This window comes from Mus caroli, unplaced genomic scaffold, assembly GCF_978045245.1.
Source record: "Mus caroli unplaced genomic scaffold, Mus_caroli_1 scaffold_5, whole genome shotgun sequence".
Lineage (NCBI taxonomy): Eukaryota > Metazoa > Chordata > Mammalia > Rodentia > Muridae > Mus > Mus caroli.
In genome coordinates, this window is record NW_028227260.1 from 94,555,348 (window position 1) to 94,573,783 (window position 18,436).

The 18,436-nt window shown below is 42.7% G+C and overlaps 1 protein-coding gene across 1 annotated transcript in view; it reads right to left on the reverse strand.

The window, feature by feature from the left end:
- Positions 1–14,480, reverse strand: part of Opn1mw (opsin 1, medium wave sensitive) — a 28,019-nt gene extending 13,539 nt beyond the window's left edge. The window contains exons 1-4 of the mRNA XM_021153782.2: positions 14,384–14,480; positions 8,704–9,000; positions 4,752–4,920; positions 3,369–3,534 (exon numbers count right to left, since the gene is read on the reverse strand). Of these exons, the coding sequence (XP_021009441.1) occupies positions 3,369–3,534; positions 4,752–4,920; positions 8,704–9,000; positions 14,384–14,480 (729 nt within the window). The remainder of the gene's footprint in view (positions 1–3,368; positions 3,535–4,751; positions 4,921–8,703; positions 9,001–14,383) is intronic.
- Between the last annotated feature and the right edge of the window lie 3,956 nt (positions 14,481–18,436).

Below are 18,436 nucleotides of genomic sequence, written 5' to 3' on the forward strand. Positions count from 1 at the left end.
ATCCCAATCCTGCCTCCCACCCTAAGTCAGAGAATGACCTGACTTGGGGGCCAGAGTGGTCCTGGAGCTAGCTTTATATAGGCCTTGTGGGAACAAGTGGCTGGCCTGGCCAAGGACAACCCTCAGACCAGACCTTTGAAGCTGTTGTTTATAGTTTCACAGAAGCTTGTGAAGGAGAACTAAAGAGACTGAATTTAGTCTGTATCTGATTCCTTCTAAGAAGATCTAGTCTTGTGCTCAGGTTTGAGTCGGGAGTCCTGAATGGAGTCCTAGAAGTAAAGTTTGCTTTAACTAAACCAAGCCTAGTAATTGCCAGGTGCCCAGTGGTACTGCAAGATCCATATATACACTTCCCCCGGGTTTTTAAGAGGCTAGAGGCCAACCACTATCTGCCATGGAAGGCTTACTGATGACAGACAGCTGTAAAAGGAAAGCTATAATAAAGGAAGAGCTGGAATAGCAGTGATGGGCTCTGCTAGCTAAGAGCTAATACTGCTGAAGCTGGAGGGAAACACTGTGGGAACTAGATAAATTGATTCTCATATTGGACCACCAACACAGGAACCAATTTGCAGCCTTCATTACACGACATGAAGGTGAATGGTGCCTCTGGTGGAGCTCATAGTCTTCTCCAGAAAGAGGTTGTAAATACCTGCTCATGCAGGAGTGAGCGCAAAGCACCTTCATATAGGTAAAGCACCACCTTAAGAGACTTTCTCGAAAAACAAAACAAAACAAAACAAAAAAAGTGCCAGGCATGGTGGCACACGCCTTTAATCCCAGCACTTGGGAGGCAGAGGCAGGCGAATTTCTGAGTTTCGAGGCCAGCCTGGTCTACAGAGTGAGTTCCAGGACAGCCAAGGCTACACAGAGAAACCCTGTCTCGAAAAACAAAACAGAGAGAAAGAGAGAGAGAGAGAGAGAGAGAGAGAGAGAGAGAGAGAGAGAGAGAGAGAGAGAGAGAGAGAGAGACTTTCTGCCAGCTGTGCTACACAATGCTGGGGCACTGAACAAATGGCACACAAAGTAAATGGTAGGGGGGTTGTTTAACAAAGGGACAATTTCTGCTGGGGAGGGAAACCATTAGAGGAGCACACAGCACTCAGCATACAGTACCCAGCTTACACATTCTCTTACTCTCATCTCCCCAGTGTAACCTGACCTAGATAGGGACATTGGTGAGACAGGGAGTCCTGACAGAATGGGCTTCCTAAGATGGAGCACACAGGACAGTGTCGAGCAGGTCTAGAGACAAATGGCATTCTGGAGTTCACTTCTTGATCTTCCCCAAGAGCCTCATTGTGGTGGTTTGAATGAGAAGGGCCCCCATAGGCTCATGTATTTGAAATCTGGTCTCTAGTTCATGAAACTGTTTCAGAAGATTAGGTGGTGTGGCCTTCTTGGAGGAGGTGCATTATGAGGGGTGAGCTTTGATGTTTTAAAAGCCCATGCTAGGGTCAGTCTCTCTCTCTCTGCCTTCAACTTACAGATCAGGATTAAGCTCAGGTACTTCTCCAAGTGCCATGCCTGACTGACTGCTGCCATGCTCCCTACTACATTTATCATGGACTCACCCTCTGAAATTGTAAGCATCCCCTAATCAAACACTGTTTTTTTAAAAAAAAAATAAGTTGCTTTGGTCATGGTGTCTTTTCGCAGCAATAGAATAGTAATGAAGACACCTGAGGAGGGGATGCAGGCTTTCTGTAGATTATGCTCCATGGGAGGGCTGTACTGGGCCAGGGAGAAGGCACAGACAGCTCTGCTCTCTTTCTGAGTCCTCTAGGAATGGGCAGTCACTTTCCATCTCATTGGAGTGAGAACAAGGAAGCCAGGTTTTGAGACTACAATAATTTCATTTATGTGTACATCAGTCCTGTTGTGTCTGGATGACAGTTTCATTGGAGCTATTCTTTACCTTTACATCTTACAATACTTCTAACTCCTTTTCTGCATTAAGGGCTGTAACAGCACAGAGAAGACCTGTAAAGTTCAAACCACACAAAATTTCAGCATAGAAAGAAGTTCCATCCCTAACTAAGATGCTATTTGCAACTGATACATGCTGAAAAGGGGGAAGTCAGTTTTCTGTATCAGACCGCGTCACTAGGTATATCTGCCACACTCCAGGGTAAGCCCCAGATCCAGGAGTAGCTGTCTAACACAAAATGGACTCCACAATTGGTTTGTCGTTTGTTTGATTGGGTTTTTGTTTGTTTGTTTGTTTGTTTGTTTTGCTTTGTGAACTTTTTGTTTGGTAAATTTTGTCTTAATGGATTTTGCTTGTTAATTTATTTTGACCTTTGTTTTGTGTTTTTCCCCCTAAGGGGAGAGAGGGAGAGAGAGGGCAGAGAGTGTGAGAGAATATGAAGTTGGGTGGAGAGGATCTGAGAGGAGTTGAGAGAGGGGAAAGAATATGATAAAAAATATTGTACATACCTTTTAAGTAAAAAAATCCCTAAATTTTATCCCCCAAAGGAACTCCTTGCATCTCCATAGTCTATGTACATATCAGGCTGGCCTTGAATTTGCTATATAGCAGAGGATAACCTTGAACTTTTTTGATCCTCCTGCCTTCACTGCCTAAGAGCCACCACTCACAGTTTATTTGGTGCTTAAGATGGAACCCAGGGCTTCAATACATGCTAGGCAAATATTCTACCACTAAGCTACACTTCCTGTCCTATACTATTGGTTCTTAATATTTTTTATATGGATGGGATCTGCTTATATGGTTTGAATAAGAATGCCCCCTCCATAAGTGTTTGAAGCTTAGTCATCAGGGAGTGGCACTATTTGAGAGGGATTGAGAGAGGTGGCCTTGTTGGAGTAGGTTTGTCCATGTTAGAGGAAGTATGTCACTGGAGGTGAGGTTTCAAAAGCCTACAACAGGCCAGCATTCCTTTCTTTGCCTTCGGATCAGGGTCTGCTCAGCACCATGCCTGTCCAAGTCCCACAATGATAATAATGGACTAAGCCTCTGAAACTGTAATCAAGCCCCCAATTAAATGCTTTTATATGAGTTGCCTTGGTCATGGTGTCTCTTAACAGCAATTGAACAGCAACTAAGACTCACAGGGATAAAAAGGTTTAAGCCAGTCATGGTGGTACACACTCAAGAGACAGAGGCAAGTGGATTTCTGTAAATTTGAATCTAACCTGATCTACATAGCAAATTTCAGGCCAGCCAGGACTCTATACTGAGTCCTTGTCTCCAAAAATAAAAGGGGGGTGCATTTAAGAGACTCTGGTGAACTGCTTGATTTGGGATCAGAGCAATGTGGAGGCAGGAGAGTTACCAGGTGTGCCTCTGAGTTGCCTACACATCTTGCAAGTTTGGTATGAGGACAGGAGGGTAAAGGGCTTACTGCTCGGATGGCCAGCCACACTTGGAGGTAGCAGAGCACGATGATGCTGAGTGGGAAGATGCAGCACGTGACCATGAGGACCATCATATAAGACTGAACCCCGGGGTACGAGGTACCGCTGAACACGTCTGGGCCACAGGATGTCTTCAGGCCATAAGGCCAGTACCTAAAGAGAAGGGCCAGCAGCCCATCCTAATTCAAGCTGGGGCAACCTGGAACCTCCCCAACTAGCCAGGGCACATGCCTGACTTGAGTCAGAGGGTTTTTTAAATTGAGAAGAAATTAACCAATTAGAAGTAAACAAGTCAATAGCATTTCATATCTACACAGTGTTGTACTTCTAGAATATTCTGATCATCTTAAAACTCTGTAGTAGGATTTTGGTAAATCCTTGTCCATTTATATTCTTCATGTCATCTTTTCTCTTTGTGACAAAATATGCATAGTATGAAATTTGCCATTATTACATTCAAGACTTTCCCAAGGTTGTGCAATTATCACTACTTAGTTCTAGAATATTTTCATAAGGAGGTGAAGAAGCTTCCTCTTTCTCTTCCTTTTTAGAAACCCTAAGAATGTCTGAATTTATTATGAGGCCAGTTTGTGCCAGGGCTGTAATGAAGGGGAATGCTCACTGGGTAACCATGGAAGTGAAATGAAATAATCCAGTCTAAGCCTCCCCCAGCACTAGCACTAGGACATTCTTAATTACTGGTAATTGTTGTGGTTCTGTGGAAAGACAAGCTGTTAACAAGGCTTATTTCACAGAATGATGGAAGCTTCCCAAAGAAAGAACATTCCCTGTCCAAATACCACAGGAACACACACTCAAGATTGTCATGTACAACAGTAAAATCCGTTGTCCATATCTCATTCCTCCCTGCTAAAATATCTAAGCCATTGCCTCATCAGCTTTGAGTATTTCCCCCAAAGAATGAATCTGGCAAGGATATATATGGCTTCCATGACCTCCTGTACCGTCTAAGAAACCTCTGAAGGTGGTGGGGTAAAATGTATGAGAAGTGCCTGGCACAGAGCTTTTAAGAGGGCCCTGAAATCTAAATGTACCCAGTGTTCACTTACACTATAGCCCTAGGATGGGCATTTTGAATAATCCTAGCCTTCTTGTGGGCTTCTTACACTTGAGATAAACATTTTCATGTCTAGGGAGTGAGCCTCAGGGCCTCTTTTGATGTCATAGGCAAATACATACATACATTCATGTGCGTGCCTCACTACCCTGAGGCGAGTTTCCTCCTTCCTTCTTGTAAGCAAGGAGCCACACAGACCCAGAAATCAGAAGTGATTTCCCCAAAGATCACAGTCTGACCTTCCACACTTGGTCCTACAGGGGCTACCTTTCTAGCATCATTACACCCTTACCTGCTCCAACCAAAGATTGGTGGGGCCGTCCATATAGCAGCCCAGACCCAGGAGAAGACGATTCCCACAGTGGCCAGCTTAGCATCAAATCTCACATTGCCAAAGGGCTTGCAGACCACCAGCCATCTCTCCCAGGAAATGATGGCCAGGGACCAGAGGCCTGTGATTCCTACACGGAAGAAGAGATAGACCAGGCTTCAAGCCAAACAAAGGATTATTCATACTGCTTCCTCCTCCTGGCTGGCAGATTTTAAGACTCCTAGCTGCCACACCAAATCCTTGGAAAGGTTTTTAGATCTAGAGTTCCATGGACCTCTTGGTGAATGGATTTTTTTTCAATTCATTTTTATGACATAGGTGTCTCACCTTCTTTCCCCTCCTCTTTTAGGCTCATCTGCTTTGCTTCCAAGCTAAACCCAGCAACTTGCCTTCTCCTCTGTCTTTCTACTCTCTCACCTTCCTTCTAACCAGAGTTGCTTGTGCTCTGGAGCAGGATGTCCTAGTTCTCAGTTTAGTTACTGAGTCATAGAATCCTGAGACTGGTAACTTAGAACTCTCATAGCTCTCTTTCCTCAACTTCAGCCTGCACACCTCATCACTGTAAAGAAGGCAAGAAAGGGCTATGGTAGCTGGCTGACTTGTCCACAGGGACCCTTTTTGTTCCCTTGGTCTCTGAGATTGTCTTCCTCTGATGTCATTGATGAAATTCCTGGAAACACATGTTCATTCTGGCATGACCACACTGAGGTGTTATTGTTCCAAAGAAATAGAACATGCGATCTATACACTTCCTGCTTATTTGCTGTTTCTTTGAGTGTTTGGGGACAGCTCAGATTCTCTATAATTGGAGGGTGGCACAGGTTCTCACTCCATCTTATGCCCAAAGGTGTGTACACAGGCCTCAGGGACCCACAAACCAGGGTGGGAAAAAGCATCTTTCATTCACCTAACCTCTAACGGACACTGTATTACCTTCTCTTATGAACTTGGCAGTATTAATAATACCCCTGACTCAGTCAGCTAGATATAAAAGTGACAGATATTCTCATATCACCTTACATTATTACTCATTGTCATTTGACTGAATTTTTATTAGTAGTCAGATCAGATCCTTGTTGAAACACTTTAGTACAGAACACTGTTGCTAATGTTTTAGTGAAGAAGTTCATAGAAGACCTATTTTTATTTTGAGTGTATGAGTGTTTCACCTGCATATATGCCCATGTATGCCTAGTGCATGTATGCCTAGTGCCCATGGAAGTCAGAAGAGGGTGATAAATCCCTTGGAACTAGAGTTTAAAGTGGTTGTGAGCCTTCATATGGATGCTACCTAACTGAACCCAGGTCCTCTGGAAGAGCAACCGATACTCTTAACCACTAAGACATCTCTCTAGCTCCATTTTAGTCCACAGTTTAGTACGTTTTGGTTTTGCTTTCTTTTTATGTCTTTTGGTTTTGTTTTGTTTTTGTTTTTTGACAGGGTTTCACTATGTAGCTCTGGCTGTCCTGGAATTCACTCTTTAGACCAGACTGCCCTTGAACTCAGAGTTCTGCCTGCCTCTGTCTCCTGAGTGCTGGGATTAAAGGTGTGTGCTACCTCTGCATTGGTCAGTTGCTGGCTGTACCTCCCAGGGAACCACCACACTAGGTTCAGGTCAGCAAGCACCTCTTGATCACGGTAACGGTGTTGGGTTTGGTGTCTGCAGACATGATGGATCCCCAGGTAGGGCAACTGACCAACACAAATGCAGATGCTTAGAGACAACTATCAGACTGAGCTCAGGAAACCTGGTGGGGGAGCTGGAGGAAGAACTGGAGGAGCAGAGAGGGATTGCAACCCCATTGGAAGAACAACACAGGCTGGCATGACCACTCTCTTCTTCCAGAGTCCAAACCACCAACCAAGGAGTGTACCTGGAGGGATCCATGGCTTCAGATACGTATGTAGCAAAGGATGGCCTTGCCTGACAGCAATGGGAGGGGAGACCCTTGTTGGTCCTGGGGAGGTGTGATGTCCCAGCGTGGGGGGATGCTGGAGCAGTAGGGTGGGAGAGTGTGGATAGGTGAGGGAGCACTCCCATTCAGGTAAAGGGGAGGGCAATTGTGGGATGGGGAGTTGGTGGAGGGGGTAACCAGGAAGTGGGATATCATTTGAGATGTAAACAAATGGGATGATTGATAAAAAATAAAATAATAAAGACATTAAATGCTCATATATCTTGCCACTGGAAGACCCCTGAAAAGAGCATGCAAAGTGAAAACATCAGTCTTGGAAGAAAAAACATAGCATATCACTAAATGTATGAAATGTCTAGAACATATGGCTAGAGGCAGCCTAGAATGGAAACTGGGAAAACACCAAGTGACTGCTAACAGAGATGATTCCTCTTTCAACACTATTAAACTATTCTAAAATTGATTGTAGTGATTGTTGAACAACTTTGGATATAATAAACTCACTAAATTACAAAAAATAAAGTGTGTGCCACCATTGTTAAGCAATACTTATATTTCTTATGAAAGACTATGTTGCTAATAGTTAAAACTTTGATAAATATTTTTCAATGTCATTGATAACTTTGTAATGTTGTGGATTTAATTTTACGGATTTGAAAACATTCCTGAGGGTGAAGGCATCTGTGATACTAAAATATGCTGGCTACTGGACATCTGAATGAACCAAGAATACACTGTGAGTAGGACAAAGGCAAGCCTACCAGAGGCAGAGCCAGACATGAGGATGCCACTTAAGGCCATGTAACCACCAAGGCACACATCTATAACTGAAAGCACTTGGACCTGGGAGATAAATTTTGTTTACTTGATCTTTCCTGATTATTCTACCCCTATGCTTTTGGGATACAGCCTCCATACTCCCTCTGGTCTGAACTTTTATCTGCCAAATAGATGAGGAACAAGGAGAAACAAAAGTGAGGGAACCAAAAGCAAGGGCAGCCACTGATAGATAGATGTCTGCTGGGTATATAGCTAGGTAAGTGGGGTTCCAACCATGACCATTTGTGGGTCTTCCACCCCCAGTCTGGACCTCTCAAAGTATCTGCTTATAAGCATGACATTCAATGCCCCCCCCTTTCATATATGTTCAACAAAGCCTGTTTTCCAGACTGGCTACTTCTCCTTGCCCAATTAGAGATAAGCTAAGAGAGAGGTTAACAGAGGCATTGTGTTGCCCCCATCTGGTTACTAGGCCCTCTCCAGTACAGAACATAGCACACTTGTACTTCTTAGCCACCACTTTTTAGGGTTTGTATGTGTGTATAGCCATGGTGTATATATGGAGATTAGAGGACAATTTTTGAGAGTTGGTTCTCTTCTTCTAACATGTGGGACCTAGAAATGAAACACAGCTGATCAGGTTTGGCAGCTAGCTTCTTTACCCACTGGACCATCTCATCATCCCCTAGTTACCTAACCTAAGCAAACCATAGACAACCAGTATTAGTGAGAGTTGTAAAGAAAAGTGTCTAGAATCTGGTCAATATCTCAAAAAGCTCTGGGAACTGTCTTTCTCTGAGAACAGCTCATCCAGTACCATTAACCAGCCTGAGAGATAGGATGAAAACACATATATTCCTCAACTAGCTAGGAGTCTATCGAAGGTACCCAGAGCCTGTCATCCATATGTTTCTGAAATTCTCTGGCTCAATATCTATCTCTTTTCACATGAGTCCCAAGGCCCCAAACTGGGTACATACAATCAGAACCTGTCTTGATGTTGAACTCAAGCAAACTGAGTTGAATATGTGTGCTTAGATGGAAGTCTTCAAAATCCTGTAAACCTGTCCTCCAACCCTTGTGCTGACAGTGATCCAGCTTCTACTATGAGTATCTCCCTTCAGACTGTGTCTCATACATGAACACCATTTGTGAACCCCAGGGTTTGCAGTATGGTTTCCTTTAGGCATACCAGGTTGTGTTTCTTTCAACTTACCACACAATGAGACAATGTAACCTTCTATGACACACAGAGGGTGTCCCAGAACGAAGTAGCCATAGATTTGGTTCACAACACTGATAGTGCTGGCAATAATGGTCTCTGCTAGGTCAGCAACTGCCAAGTTCACCAGAATCCAGTTCAGTGGATGGCGCAGCTTCTTGAATCTCATGGTGGCTGCCAGCACAAGTCCATTAGTGAAGACAGATGCAATGACCACAAGAATCATCCAGGTGCTGGTGAGGTGGTACACCCACCTGGGAGCAATGTGATAATTGGGGCCTTCAAAGGGACCTGGAGGCAAGAAGTACAAAATACAGGAGGAAGTGTACAAAGCTTTATGCTGCCGAACCAGAATCTTGACCTCACTTTTCCTTGCTCTATGTGAGCCCTGTACATAAAGCAATTAAGGTGAGCCTTAATCCAGTAAGATGGGTGTCTTTATAAAAAGGGAACATTTGCCATTGCTGCCTTTTGCCAGAATGATTGGATAGGGTCACAAGCCCCAATCTCTGTTACTCGATAAGGCTTCACAGAAAGGCAGAAAAACACACACGAAGAGACCTGTGTTTGATAGAATTCTCCAGTCTATTCATTCAACAAAACAAAACAAACAAACAAACAAACAAACACCCAAAAAACAAAAAGCAAAAAAAAAAAAAAAAAAACCCATCACCTCCCCTAAAACCCACCAACCTCCTCTAAAATTCCCCAAACTCCCTAAAACAAAATAGCTCAAGAAAAACAAGGCTGTTCTGGCTGTGCTATGAGGGACAGGTAAATCTCACCCCCAGCAAAATTGCATCCTGTGATACCTCTGCTTCACTCTGCGTACAGGTCCTATTTGTTTCTAAAAGAAAACCCTGCACAGCTTTCCAGGAACCCCAAATATGAGATGTAAGAACAGGCCATTCTTAACCCCAGACTCAGAGTTTTAGTCTCTATGCAGAAGGGAATAGTTTGAAGCAACAGGGATTTTAATAGACATGAGAACAGAGAACCCTCAGACTGTAATGTATCTCCCCTGAGAAAGCACTGCAGAATAACCGGAGCAGAAAAAGGAGAACTGGGTGGTATTTTGAACCTCTAGTTTATAGACAAGCAAAGAGGTTAGAGCAATTGAATGTCACAGATTCTAAACCAGAGCCCGTTCTAGAGAATAGACTTCAAACCAGGCAGAGCACTGACAAAGAGAAGTAAGTATCCAGGCCCTGGCAGCAATGACACAAGAGCAGCCTGTCTCTCCTGCCTGAACAAGATTCATAAAGAAATAAGCAAGAAAAAGGTATCAAAAGTTAGATCCTACATAAAAAATTTGTAAGGAATACAGGAAAGGAAACAATTGGGTCATGAAAGCTGGACTTCTACAAATCTATCTTGTGTTCTAGCTTTCCCTTCGGAACACTTATTATTATTATTATTATTATTATTATTAAAATGAAATTTTAATATTTCTTTATTAAATTTTTGGATAAGTTTTCTCTACTGAGCCCTGGATGTGCTGGAACTTGCTATGTAGACCAGGCTGGCCTCAAAATCACAGAGATCTGCCTGCTTCTGTATCCTGATTGCTGGGATTAAAGGTATGAACCACTATACTTGCCTCCTTTAGAACCTTATAACCAACATATTACATAATTATAAAATGTATTTTGAACAGGTTTTAGGTATGTAAACCTGGCTGGTCTGAAACTTGGTATGTAGACCAAGCTGTCCTTGAACTTATCCTGCCTCTGCATTTAAGTACTAAGATTACAAGCAAAGTGGCTTATGCCTGACCTAAAATTTACACTTAAAATGTAATATCTGATTTCCAGGTGTGCTGGTGCATATCTATCTTTTAAAAAAGTAATTCCTAGCCAGGTGTGGTGGCGCACGCCTTTAATCCCAGCACTCGGGAGGCAGAGGCAGGCGGATTTCTGAGTTCGAGGCCAGCCTGGTCTACAAAGTGAGTTCCAGGACAGCCAGGGCTACACAGAGAAACCCTGTCTCGAAAAACCAAAAAAAAAAAAAGTAATTCCTTGTTAGCAAAACAAAACAAAAACAAACAAACAAAAACAAATGAGCCTAAGAGTACATCCAATCAATAGCATTACTCCAAGACAGGGATTGAAAGCACAGTGTCTCAACTACACAACTTAAGGACATACATCCTAAGTGTAAAAAGACATGTACAAATGTTAGGTCTTTAGCAACCCTATTTAAAAGATTTTAAAATATTTTATTTATGTGTGTAGGCATTATGCATCAGCAACTTGTGATTTCCCAAGAGATGCTTCTGAAAGCTGTCATCACTGAGACACAAGATTCCAGCTGGATGCTAGTCTAACAACTGAGAGGAAACTAAATAAGAACTTTAGCTTTGCTGGCTCTCAGTAAACTTCAAGATTGCTAATTCTTCTTTTTTAAGATTTATCCTCAGAGGATAGAGGTGTCAGATTCCCTGGAGCTAGATTAGAGACTCTCGTTCTGAGACACCTGATGTGGGTTCTGGGGTTTGAATTTGGATCCTCTGGAAGAGCAGTAAGTGCTCTCATTCAGTTCTTCAGCTCAAATAGCACAAATTCTGAAGGTCACTTCCTAGCTTCAATGCAAAGAACAACTCTGCCGTGTTGGTTGTGGTAGGACTTTCTTAGGTTACTGTTCGGGGACCTGAAGGCTGTTTATGCTGAAAGTTCTCTCTTTACTTTGGCCTGCAGGTGTCTGATAGCGTGACTGGGATGCGATGATATGGCTTGGCTCATCTGTCTTCCACCTTACTGCGTTGACGTTTGAGCCAGAGTCTACTCCGTTCTGTGTATAGACCTGCAGCACCTGGATTTCCAGGACTAGCCAATGTCTTAAATAAAAAATAGAACATCTTTTGAGACCAAAGCTATAGCCAGGAGAAAATCTTCAGGCTAGACCAGTAAACAAAGAAGAGCTTGCCTCTCTTCCTCCATCTGCAGAGCAGCCTGACCTCTGTTTCTATCAATACTGAGTACTTTCTGCTCAAGTTGAGAGTGTTCTGCTTGAGTTGATGCTCCAATAAAGATTTGCTTAGGGCTGGTGAGATGGCTCAGTGGGTAAGAGCACCCGACTGCTCTTCCGAAGTTCAAATCCCAGCAACCACATGGTGGCTCACAACCCTCCGTAACGAGATCCGACTCCCTCTTCTGGAGTGTCTGAAGACAGCTACAGTGTACTTACATATAATAAATAAATAAATCTTAAAAAAAAAAAAAAGATTTGCTTAGAAGTTCCTGACCCAGAACTTGCTCTTATTTCTATTACTTCTGCCAAAAGATGCCTCTCATACCAGTCAGACTTTCAGATCAACTGTTAATTTACAGGAAAAAAAGGTGATAAATAATACAACTCAGAGTGGCAAGCTAAATCATAATAGGCTAGTCATCAGCAATGTTTCAAGAGAGGGAAAGCCCAAAGGAAAGGAGTTACTTTTCTTTTTTAAAAAAATGCAAGGGAAATGAAAGATGTAGCAGTTGGGTTGGGGAAGTAGATACATGGTAGAGTGCATATATGAGGCACTAGGTTTCATCTAGTAATCCACATGAATCTGTAAATTTCATTTGGGCCTTGATTCAAGTCAACTTAAAAAAAAAAGTATAAAACACTTTTTCTGGTTATAGTAGTCCATGCCTGTAATCCCAGAACTCTGCAGTCTGAGGCAGGAGATCATGAATTCAAGGCCACCCTGGGCTGTAAATTCCAGGATAGCGTCAGAATCATAAGAAAATTCTGATTCAAAACAGAAACAAAAACAAAACAAATGAACAAACACACAAGTATGAGATTGTCAATAGAACTCAGTGGCAATCTGAGTTTGGTCCATGGAGCACACATTCTGGAAGAGAACTCACTACTCTCACAAGTTCTGATCTCTATGTGGATGTTGTGTATGCATTATCTGATAAATAAATAACTAAATTTGAATGTAAAACAAAACCAAAACATGACCATTTTGACACAAAGTCTTGAGAGCTATGTAGCTAAGAACTTGAGCTATATAGTTTTAGCTGGTCAGGAACTTGCTATGTAGAACAAATTGGCCTCAAAATCAAAGAGATCCACCTATCTCGGCCTCACAAGTTCTAGAACAAGGTATATACCTGGTTAATTTACTTTTTTGACACAGGGTTTCATGTACAACAGACTGGCCTTAAACTCTGTATGTACCTTGAACTTCTGATCTTTCTGTTTCTATCTCCTAGGTGCTGGAAATACAAGCATATGCTACCATGACCATTTGAAAGTAAGATCTTTCTAATATCAACTAAGATAATGCATACAGTCCAGGAAACATTGTTGAATTTTTAGTATTAGGATGACATCATAGTTATGTTTTATAGAGCCCTATCATCTTAGAGGGAAGAGACTGGGAGGAGTGGAGAGAGGGGAATATATGAGTGAAGAATAAGTAAAAAAATTAATTTTTAAATAAAGAAGGATATAATGTGTTAGATTTATGTCTAAGAATCAGGAATCAGGAGGAACTAGTGAGATGGCTTAGTAGGTAAAGGTGCTTGTTGCCAAGCTTGATGTTTGATCCTGGGTCCCACATAGTAGAAAGAGAGAACTGACTGCTCCAAGTTATCCACGGACCTCTACACATATGTTCCCAAGTTGTCCTCCGATATCTATATGCAACTCTCTGTCTGTCTGTCTCTATCTTATCTTATCTTATCTTATCTTATCTTATCTTATCTTTTCATTTCTTTTCTTTCTTTCTCTCTCTTTCTATCTTTCTATCTATCTATCTATCTATCTATCTATCTATCTATCTATCTACCTACCTATCTTCATTCTCTCTTATCTTTCAGAAGATCCAACAAGCAGCTGAAAGAGTCAGATGCAGATATTTGCACCCAACCAATGGACAGAAGCTTCTGACCCCTGTTGTTGAATTAGGGAAGACTGAAAGAGGCTGAGAAGGAGGGTAACCTTGTAGGAGGATCAGCAGTCTCAATTAACCTGGACCCCTGAGATCTCTCTAACACTGGACCACCAAACAGACAGCATACACCAGCTGATATGAGACCCCAAACACATATACAGAAGAGGACTTCCAGGTCTGTTTCCATTCAGAGATGATGCACCTAACCCTCAAGAGACTGGAGGCCCCAGGGAGTTTAGAGGTCAGGTGGGGTGGGTGGTGGGTGGTAGGTGGTAGGTGGTGGGGACAATCCTTGTGGAGATGGGGGGGGCAGGGAGGAGATATGGGATGTGAAACAATTGGTGGGTGGACTGGGAGGGGAATAAAATCTGGAGTGTAAATAAATAAATAAAAGATTTAAAAAACAATTTTTAAAATAAAAATAATCAGGAAGAAAGGGGTTGGAAGAATCACAGATGAAATAAGATAAAACCTATGGAAGTTAGGGTTTTATAAGGACCTGCGTTCATGATACTCTTCCATTACTTTGACATTTGGAGCTTTGCACAAAACAACCCCCTTGGCATCAGAAAACAGAGGTGTTGTGTCTCATTGAAGGCACAGGTACCAAAACAATCCTGTGGAGGTGAAGTACAGAAAGTTTGTGCTTTCTAGCTAGTTTGGCCTGAGATCCCTGTTCCTACCGCAGTGGCAATGCTAGGTTGTTGCCAACCCCAGGTTCTAGGGAAGCTTTAAGGAGAGACCTGGCCTGCTTATTGAACCTCTAGTGCACCTGTTGCTCACCTCTGGTGCTGTTGCTGTTGGTATAGGTGAAGATGCTTGCATGGGTGCTATCCTCATAGTGGTCCAGTGTCTGTTCACCTGTAAGCCTTTGGGCCATGGCTGTAGAAAACTGTCTCTGGAACCTGTCAGACTTGGCACATTGCCTATGGGGTTACAGGACTTTATATCAGCCTGCAGGATCAGCCCAGGCCTCCTTACCTTAAAGGCCCCCAAACCCTTCACCATCTGATCTCTTAATTGGGCCCAGGACTTAGATCATCCCCTCCTACCCTCACTTCCATGTTTCTGAGTCCAATCCACAGGGGTGGCTCAGGGCCATTTGCCTGCACACACACCACTGTTCCCATTCCTGGCTTGCAGTAAAGCTTGTGGCAGCCACTGTAGCTCTTGCTTGTTTACAATGGCTTATTTATAAGGGTTTGTGTTCCATTTCTTTTTACTACTATGGATCAGGAAAATGGGGTTTGTGGACCAGAGTGTGAGTAGGGAAGCAGCCCAGAGTTCCAGTCTACTTCCTTTCTCTGACCCTGCTGAAAGCAGCTCCTGGAAACCTTTCAAGCAGACATCTGGAACACAACTGTGTCGCAGTTTGTTGGTGGGCCCCAAGGGTACATTGTGTGTTAGCAGGATTGCTCCCATGGAAAAGGGGGTAGGAGCTGACTGCCTCTCTCGGCTTTAGCCTTCTTTATCCTTCATCTCTGCCAGCTGCAACTCTTATTGTCACTAGGAGACCATGTAGGTCTTCCCAGAAGCATGGCACAGTACTTGAAGGTGCTCACATGTGCTTCCCTTTTGCCTGTTCAAATGCACAATATGTCCTTGGACTTTAACTGGCTGCTGCCTGCTTCTTCACATTGTCTAGACAGGGTGCCTCACTGTCCTCCTCTACTCATAACAGTGTGGCTGCTGCTGGCTTCACAATTAGTAGGAGACACTAATTACTTGAACATGACCACTTCCAAGAAAAGACTCCTGCTTTCTTACTGTGGCCTCCTCAGGAAGCACATCCACTAGCTCCTCTCTACTTGGTCCTGGAATCCAGCTGCCTTGAGGAGTATCTCCTTTGAGTTAGCTTCTTGGGCTCAGTAAAGACTCGTGGGCTGATGGAATTAATGTCTTCACCCTCTGTGCTATCATTCTACAGTACCATTCTACTCTTGACCCTACCCTTAACCTGGGAGCTAGGTAGAACCTTTGTAGCTACCCATCCCAAGAATGGCTCTTGGAATTAATTGATGTAACCGTGTAAGAACCAAGCTTAGAGGCTCTGTGTGTAACTTAATCCTGGTCACAGTCTTGCCCAGCAGCAGCCCAGAAAGCATGTGTCTACACAGAACTCACACCAAAAGCCACTTAGATATGATTCTATGATGTCAAGTATAAAGAGAAGGCAAATCCATTGAGACAGAAAGTAGATAAGTACATTAGAGGAAGGGAGATGAAAGTAACTTTTTTTTTTGATCATTTAATCTTTATTTCTAAGTTCCTGGAGTGGGGCAAATTGATGCTATCTTTTCAATTAAATAGCATTTGTGATACAGGATTTCAAAAGTATTCATTTATATTATTGAAAATTTTATTAGGAAGCCCAGAACCTATGCACCAGAGTTCTAATCATTTAAGAGATGTATGGAAAGTTACCCTAAACACTGCTCTGCATAATTTAATTTTTGTTACTCATGATAAATCTTTTGATTAAGACTTTAAAAAATATTTTAGTAGTGTGTATTGATTTATATACTAGAAGAATTGGTTATAATATGTCAGCATGGGCACTTCTCAAATCCAACCTCTTTTGTCTACCCATCTCCTTTCCCAATATCTAGAATATTTTTAAAGATTCATTATTTTAATTTTTTCTCAATGTACTATTTTTATTAATTATTTGGGAATTTCATACAATGAACCCTGATCATTTGATTCCCATTCCTCTCAGGTCTGCCCTTCCACCCTTGCGCCTCCCCCAAAACCCTACCAAGTCCAATTTGTGCTGCCCATATACTCATTGGAGCATAGTCAGACTCCCAGTGGCCAGCTTCTTAAAGAAAACTGTCCTCCCCATTTATCAGCATCACAAGAAGTCATCAAACTGTGAAGAATTACATGTTAGCATCGTTATCACAATTTTTAAGGACTCTCTGATAGCTGTCTGTCTGGATTATTTCTTTTTGGGGGCTCAAGAGGCATTGTTACAGAAACCTTCAATGTCTCTGACTCTAAGTTCTGAGTCTGCAGTCATTGAAAGCACTGCATAAGAAGCTTCTTTGTGTGTAGCAGTCTGCAGCAGCATGGATCACAGAGTGCTGTGCCACATGTTTTCTGGCAGCCAAATGGATCACAAGGTCCCAGGACTATGGGCCCGGGTTCCATTCCAAGCACTTACAAAGTGGATGGCACTTGTCTGTCACTCTGGTTCTAGGGGATCTAATGTCCTCTTCTGGCCCCTTTGGGCTCTGCATGCATGTGGTTCACAAATACTTGAGAGCAAAACACTCATACACATAAAATAAAAATACATTTTTAAAAAATGTTAAATTACGTGTGTGGTGGGGGGACGGTACATGCCATGGCGTGTGTGTGGAGGACAAGAGAACAACTTGTGGGAGTCAATTCTTTCTTTCTACCATGTGGGTCTCAGGGATGTTGGTGTCTTTATCTGCTGAGACGTTTTGCCAGCTGGAACATGATTCTCTAATGGGTACTGGGAATCCCTTGAGGGTGAAGCAAGTGTTCTAGAACTAGGTAGAGATGTGAAACCACTGTGTAAAACAGTTTAGCAGCAAGAAATGGGGGGGGTTGTGAGATGGTTTCAAACTTGTTATATAGCTAAAGATGACTTTGAACTCTGGATTCCCCTCTCTCTACCCATCAAATACAGAGATTATAATCACAGTACCTAGCTTATGTGGCTCCAGAGATTGAACCCAGGGCTTCATGCATGCCAAGCAAGTACCCTATTAACTGATCCAGCTTCGTTCTGAAAAATTTTAAACATGGAATTAGGGTGTGATCTAAAAGACTTGAAAATAGAGGTTTCAAAGAAAAACTTGTACCACTATCTTGACAGCAGCCATATTCCTTACTGAGATGAGGTGGGTATCAGTCTATTGTGCAGCAACAGATGAATGACTAAACAAAACATGGCATACCCATTACTCAGCTTTAAAAGGGAAGAAAGTTCTGATACATGCAGCAACATGAATAGCCATGAGGATATGAAGCCCCATGAAATGAATCGGGCATTAAAAGACAAATACTTGAGTTCTAGGAGGTCCTTAGAGTAGCCAGATTTATAGCAGATAGGCTGGTGATTGGCAGGAGCTAGAGGACAGGGCAGTTGGTGTTTCATGGGTACAACTTGTCCAAAATGAACAGATTCTGGAGTTGGAGGTACTGACAGCTGCCCAGAAAAAAGATCATGCTTAGTCCCACTGGACTGTCCATTTGAAAATGGCTAGGGTGGTAGACTTTTAAAATGTCAAAGGAAATTATCAAATGGTTCCTTGTTCTCTAGCAAAATCAGCTACTGGCTGTTGCTGATAAAGTCCTTGACCTGCCAGATGAAGCTGAGAGGAGCTGAATGAAGGTGACAGGCAGCTTCCAGAACTCCTAATAAGCAATCCTTTATAAAGGCATTTAGAAATAGATTAGAGATAAGTGTGACATCTAATCTTCCAGGCTTCCAGGATACCAGCTGGTACAATGATGGCAAATGATGCTGGGATGAGGCAGAGAAAAGGATGCTGACATCGGAGTTCTTTCTCTCTCCACCCTCACCATTGCCCTTGTTACACTCCCATTTTCTCTCCACCTTCACCCTTCACTTCCATTTCCAAGGCCCCTCTCCTTCTACCCACCCTTTTTCTGGAGCTCCAGGGAGCTGTCATTAGAGCTGGGGAGCTCACATGTCCTCACACATGTTTGGGTACTTTCTAAGGTAGTAATCCGCTTTAAGCTAAATCAAGACTTGATCTTCTGTTAGCCCTAATCATCAATTAGCACTCAACAGTACAGGAACTCCAAGACTTAGAACTCAATACCTTATTCCACCTC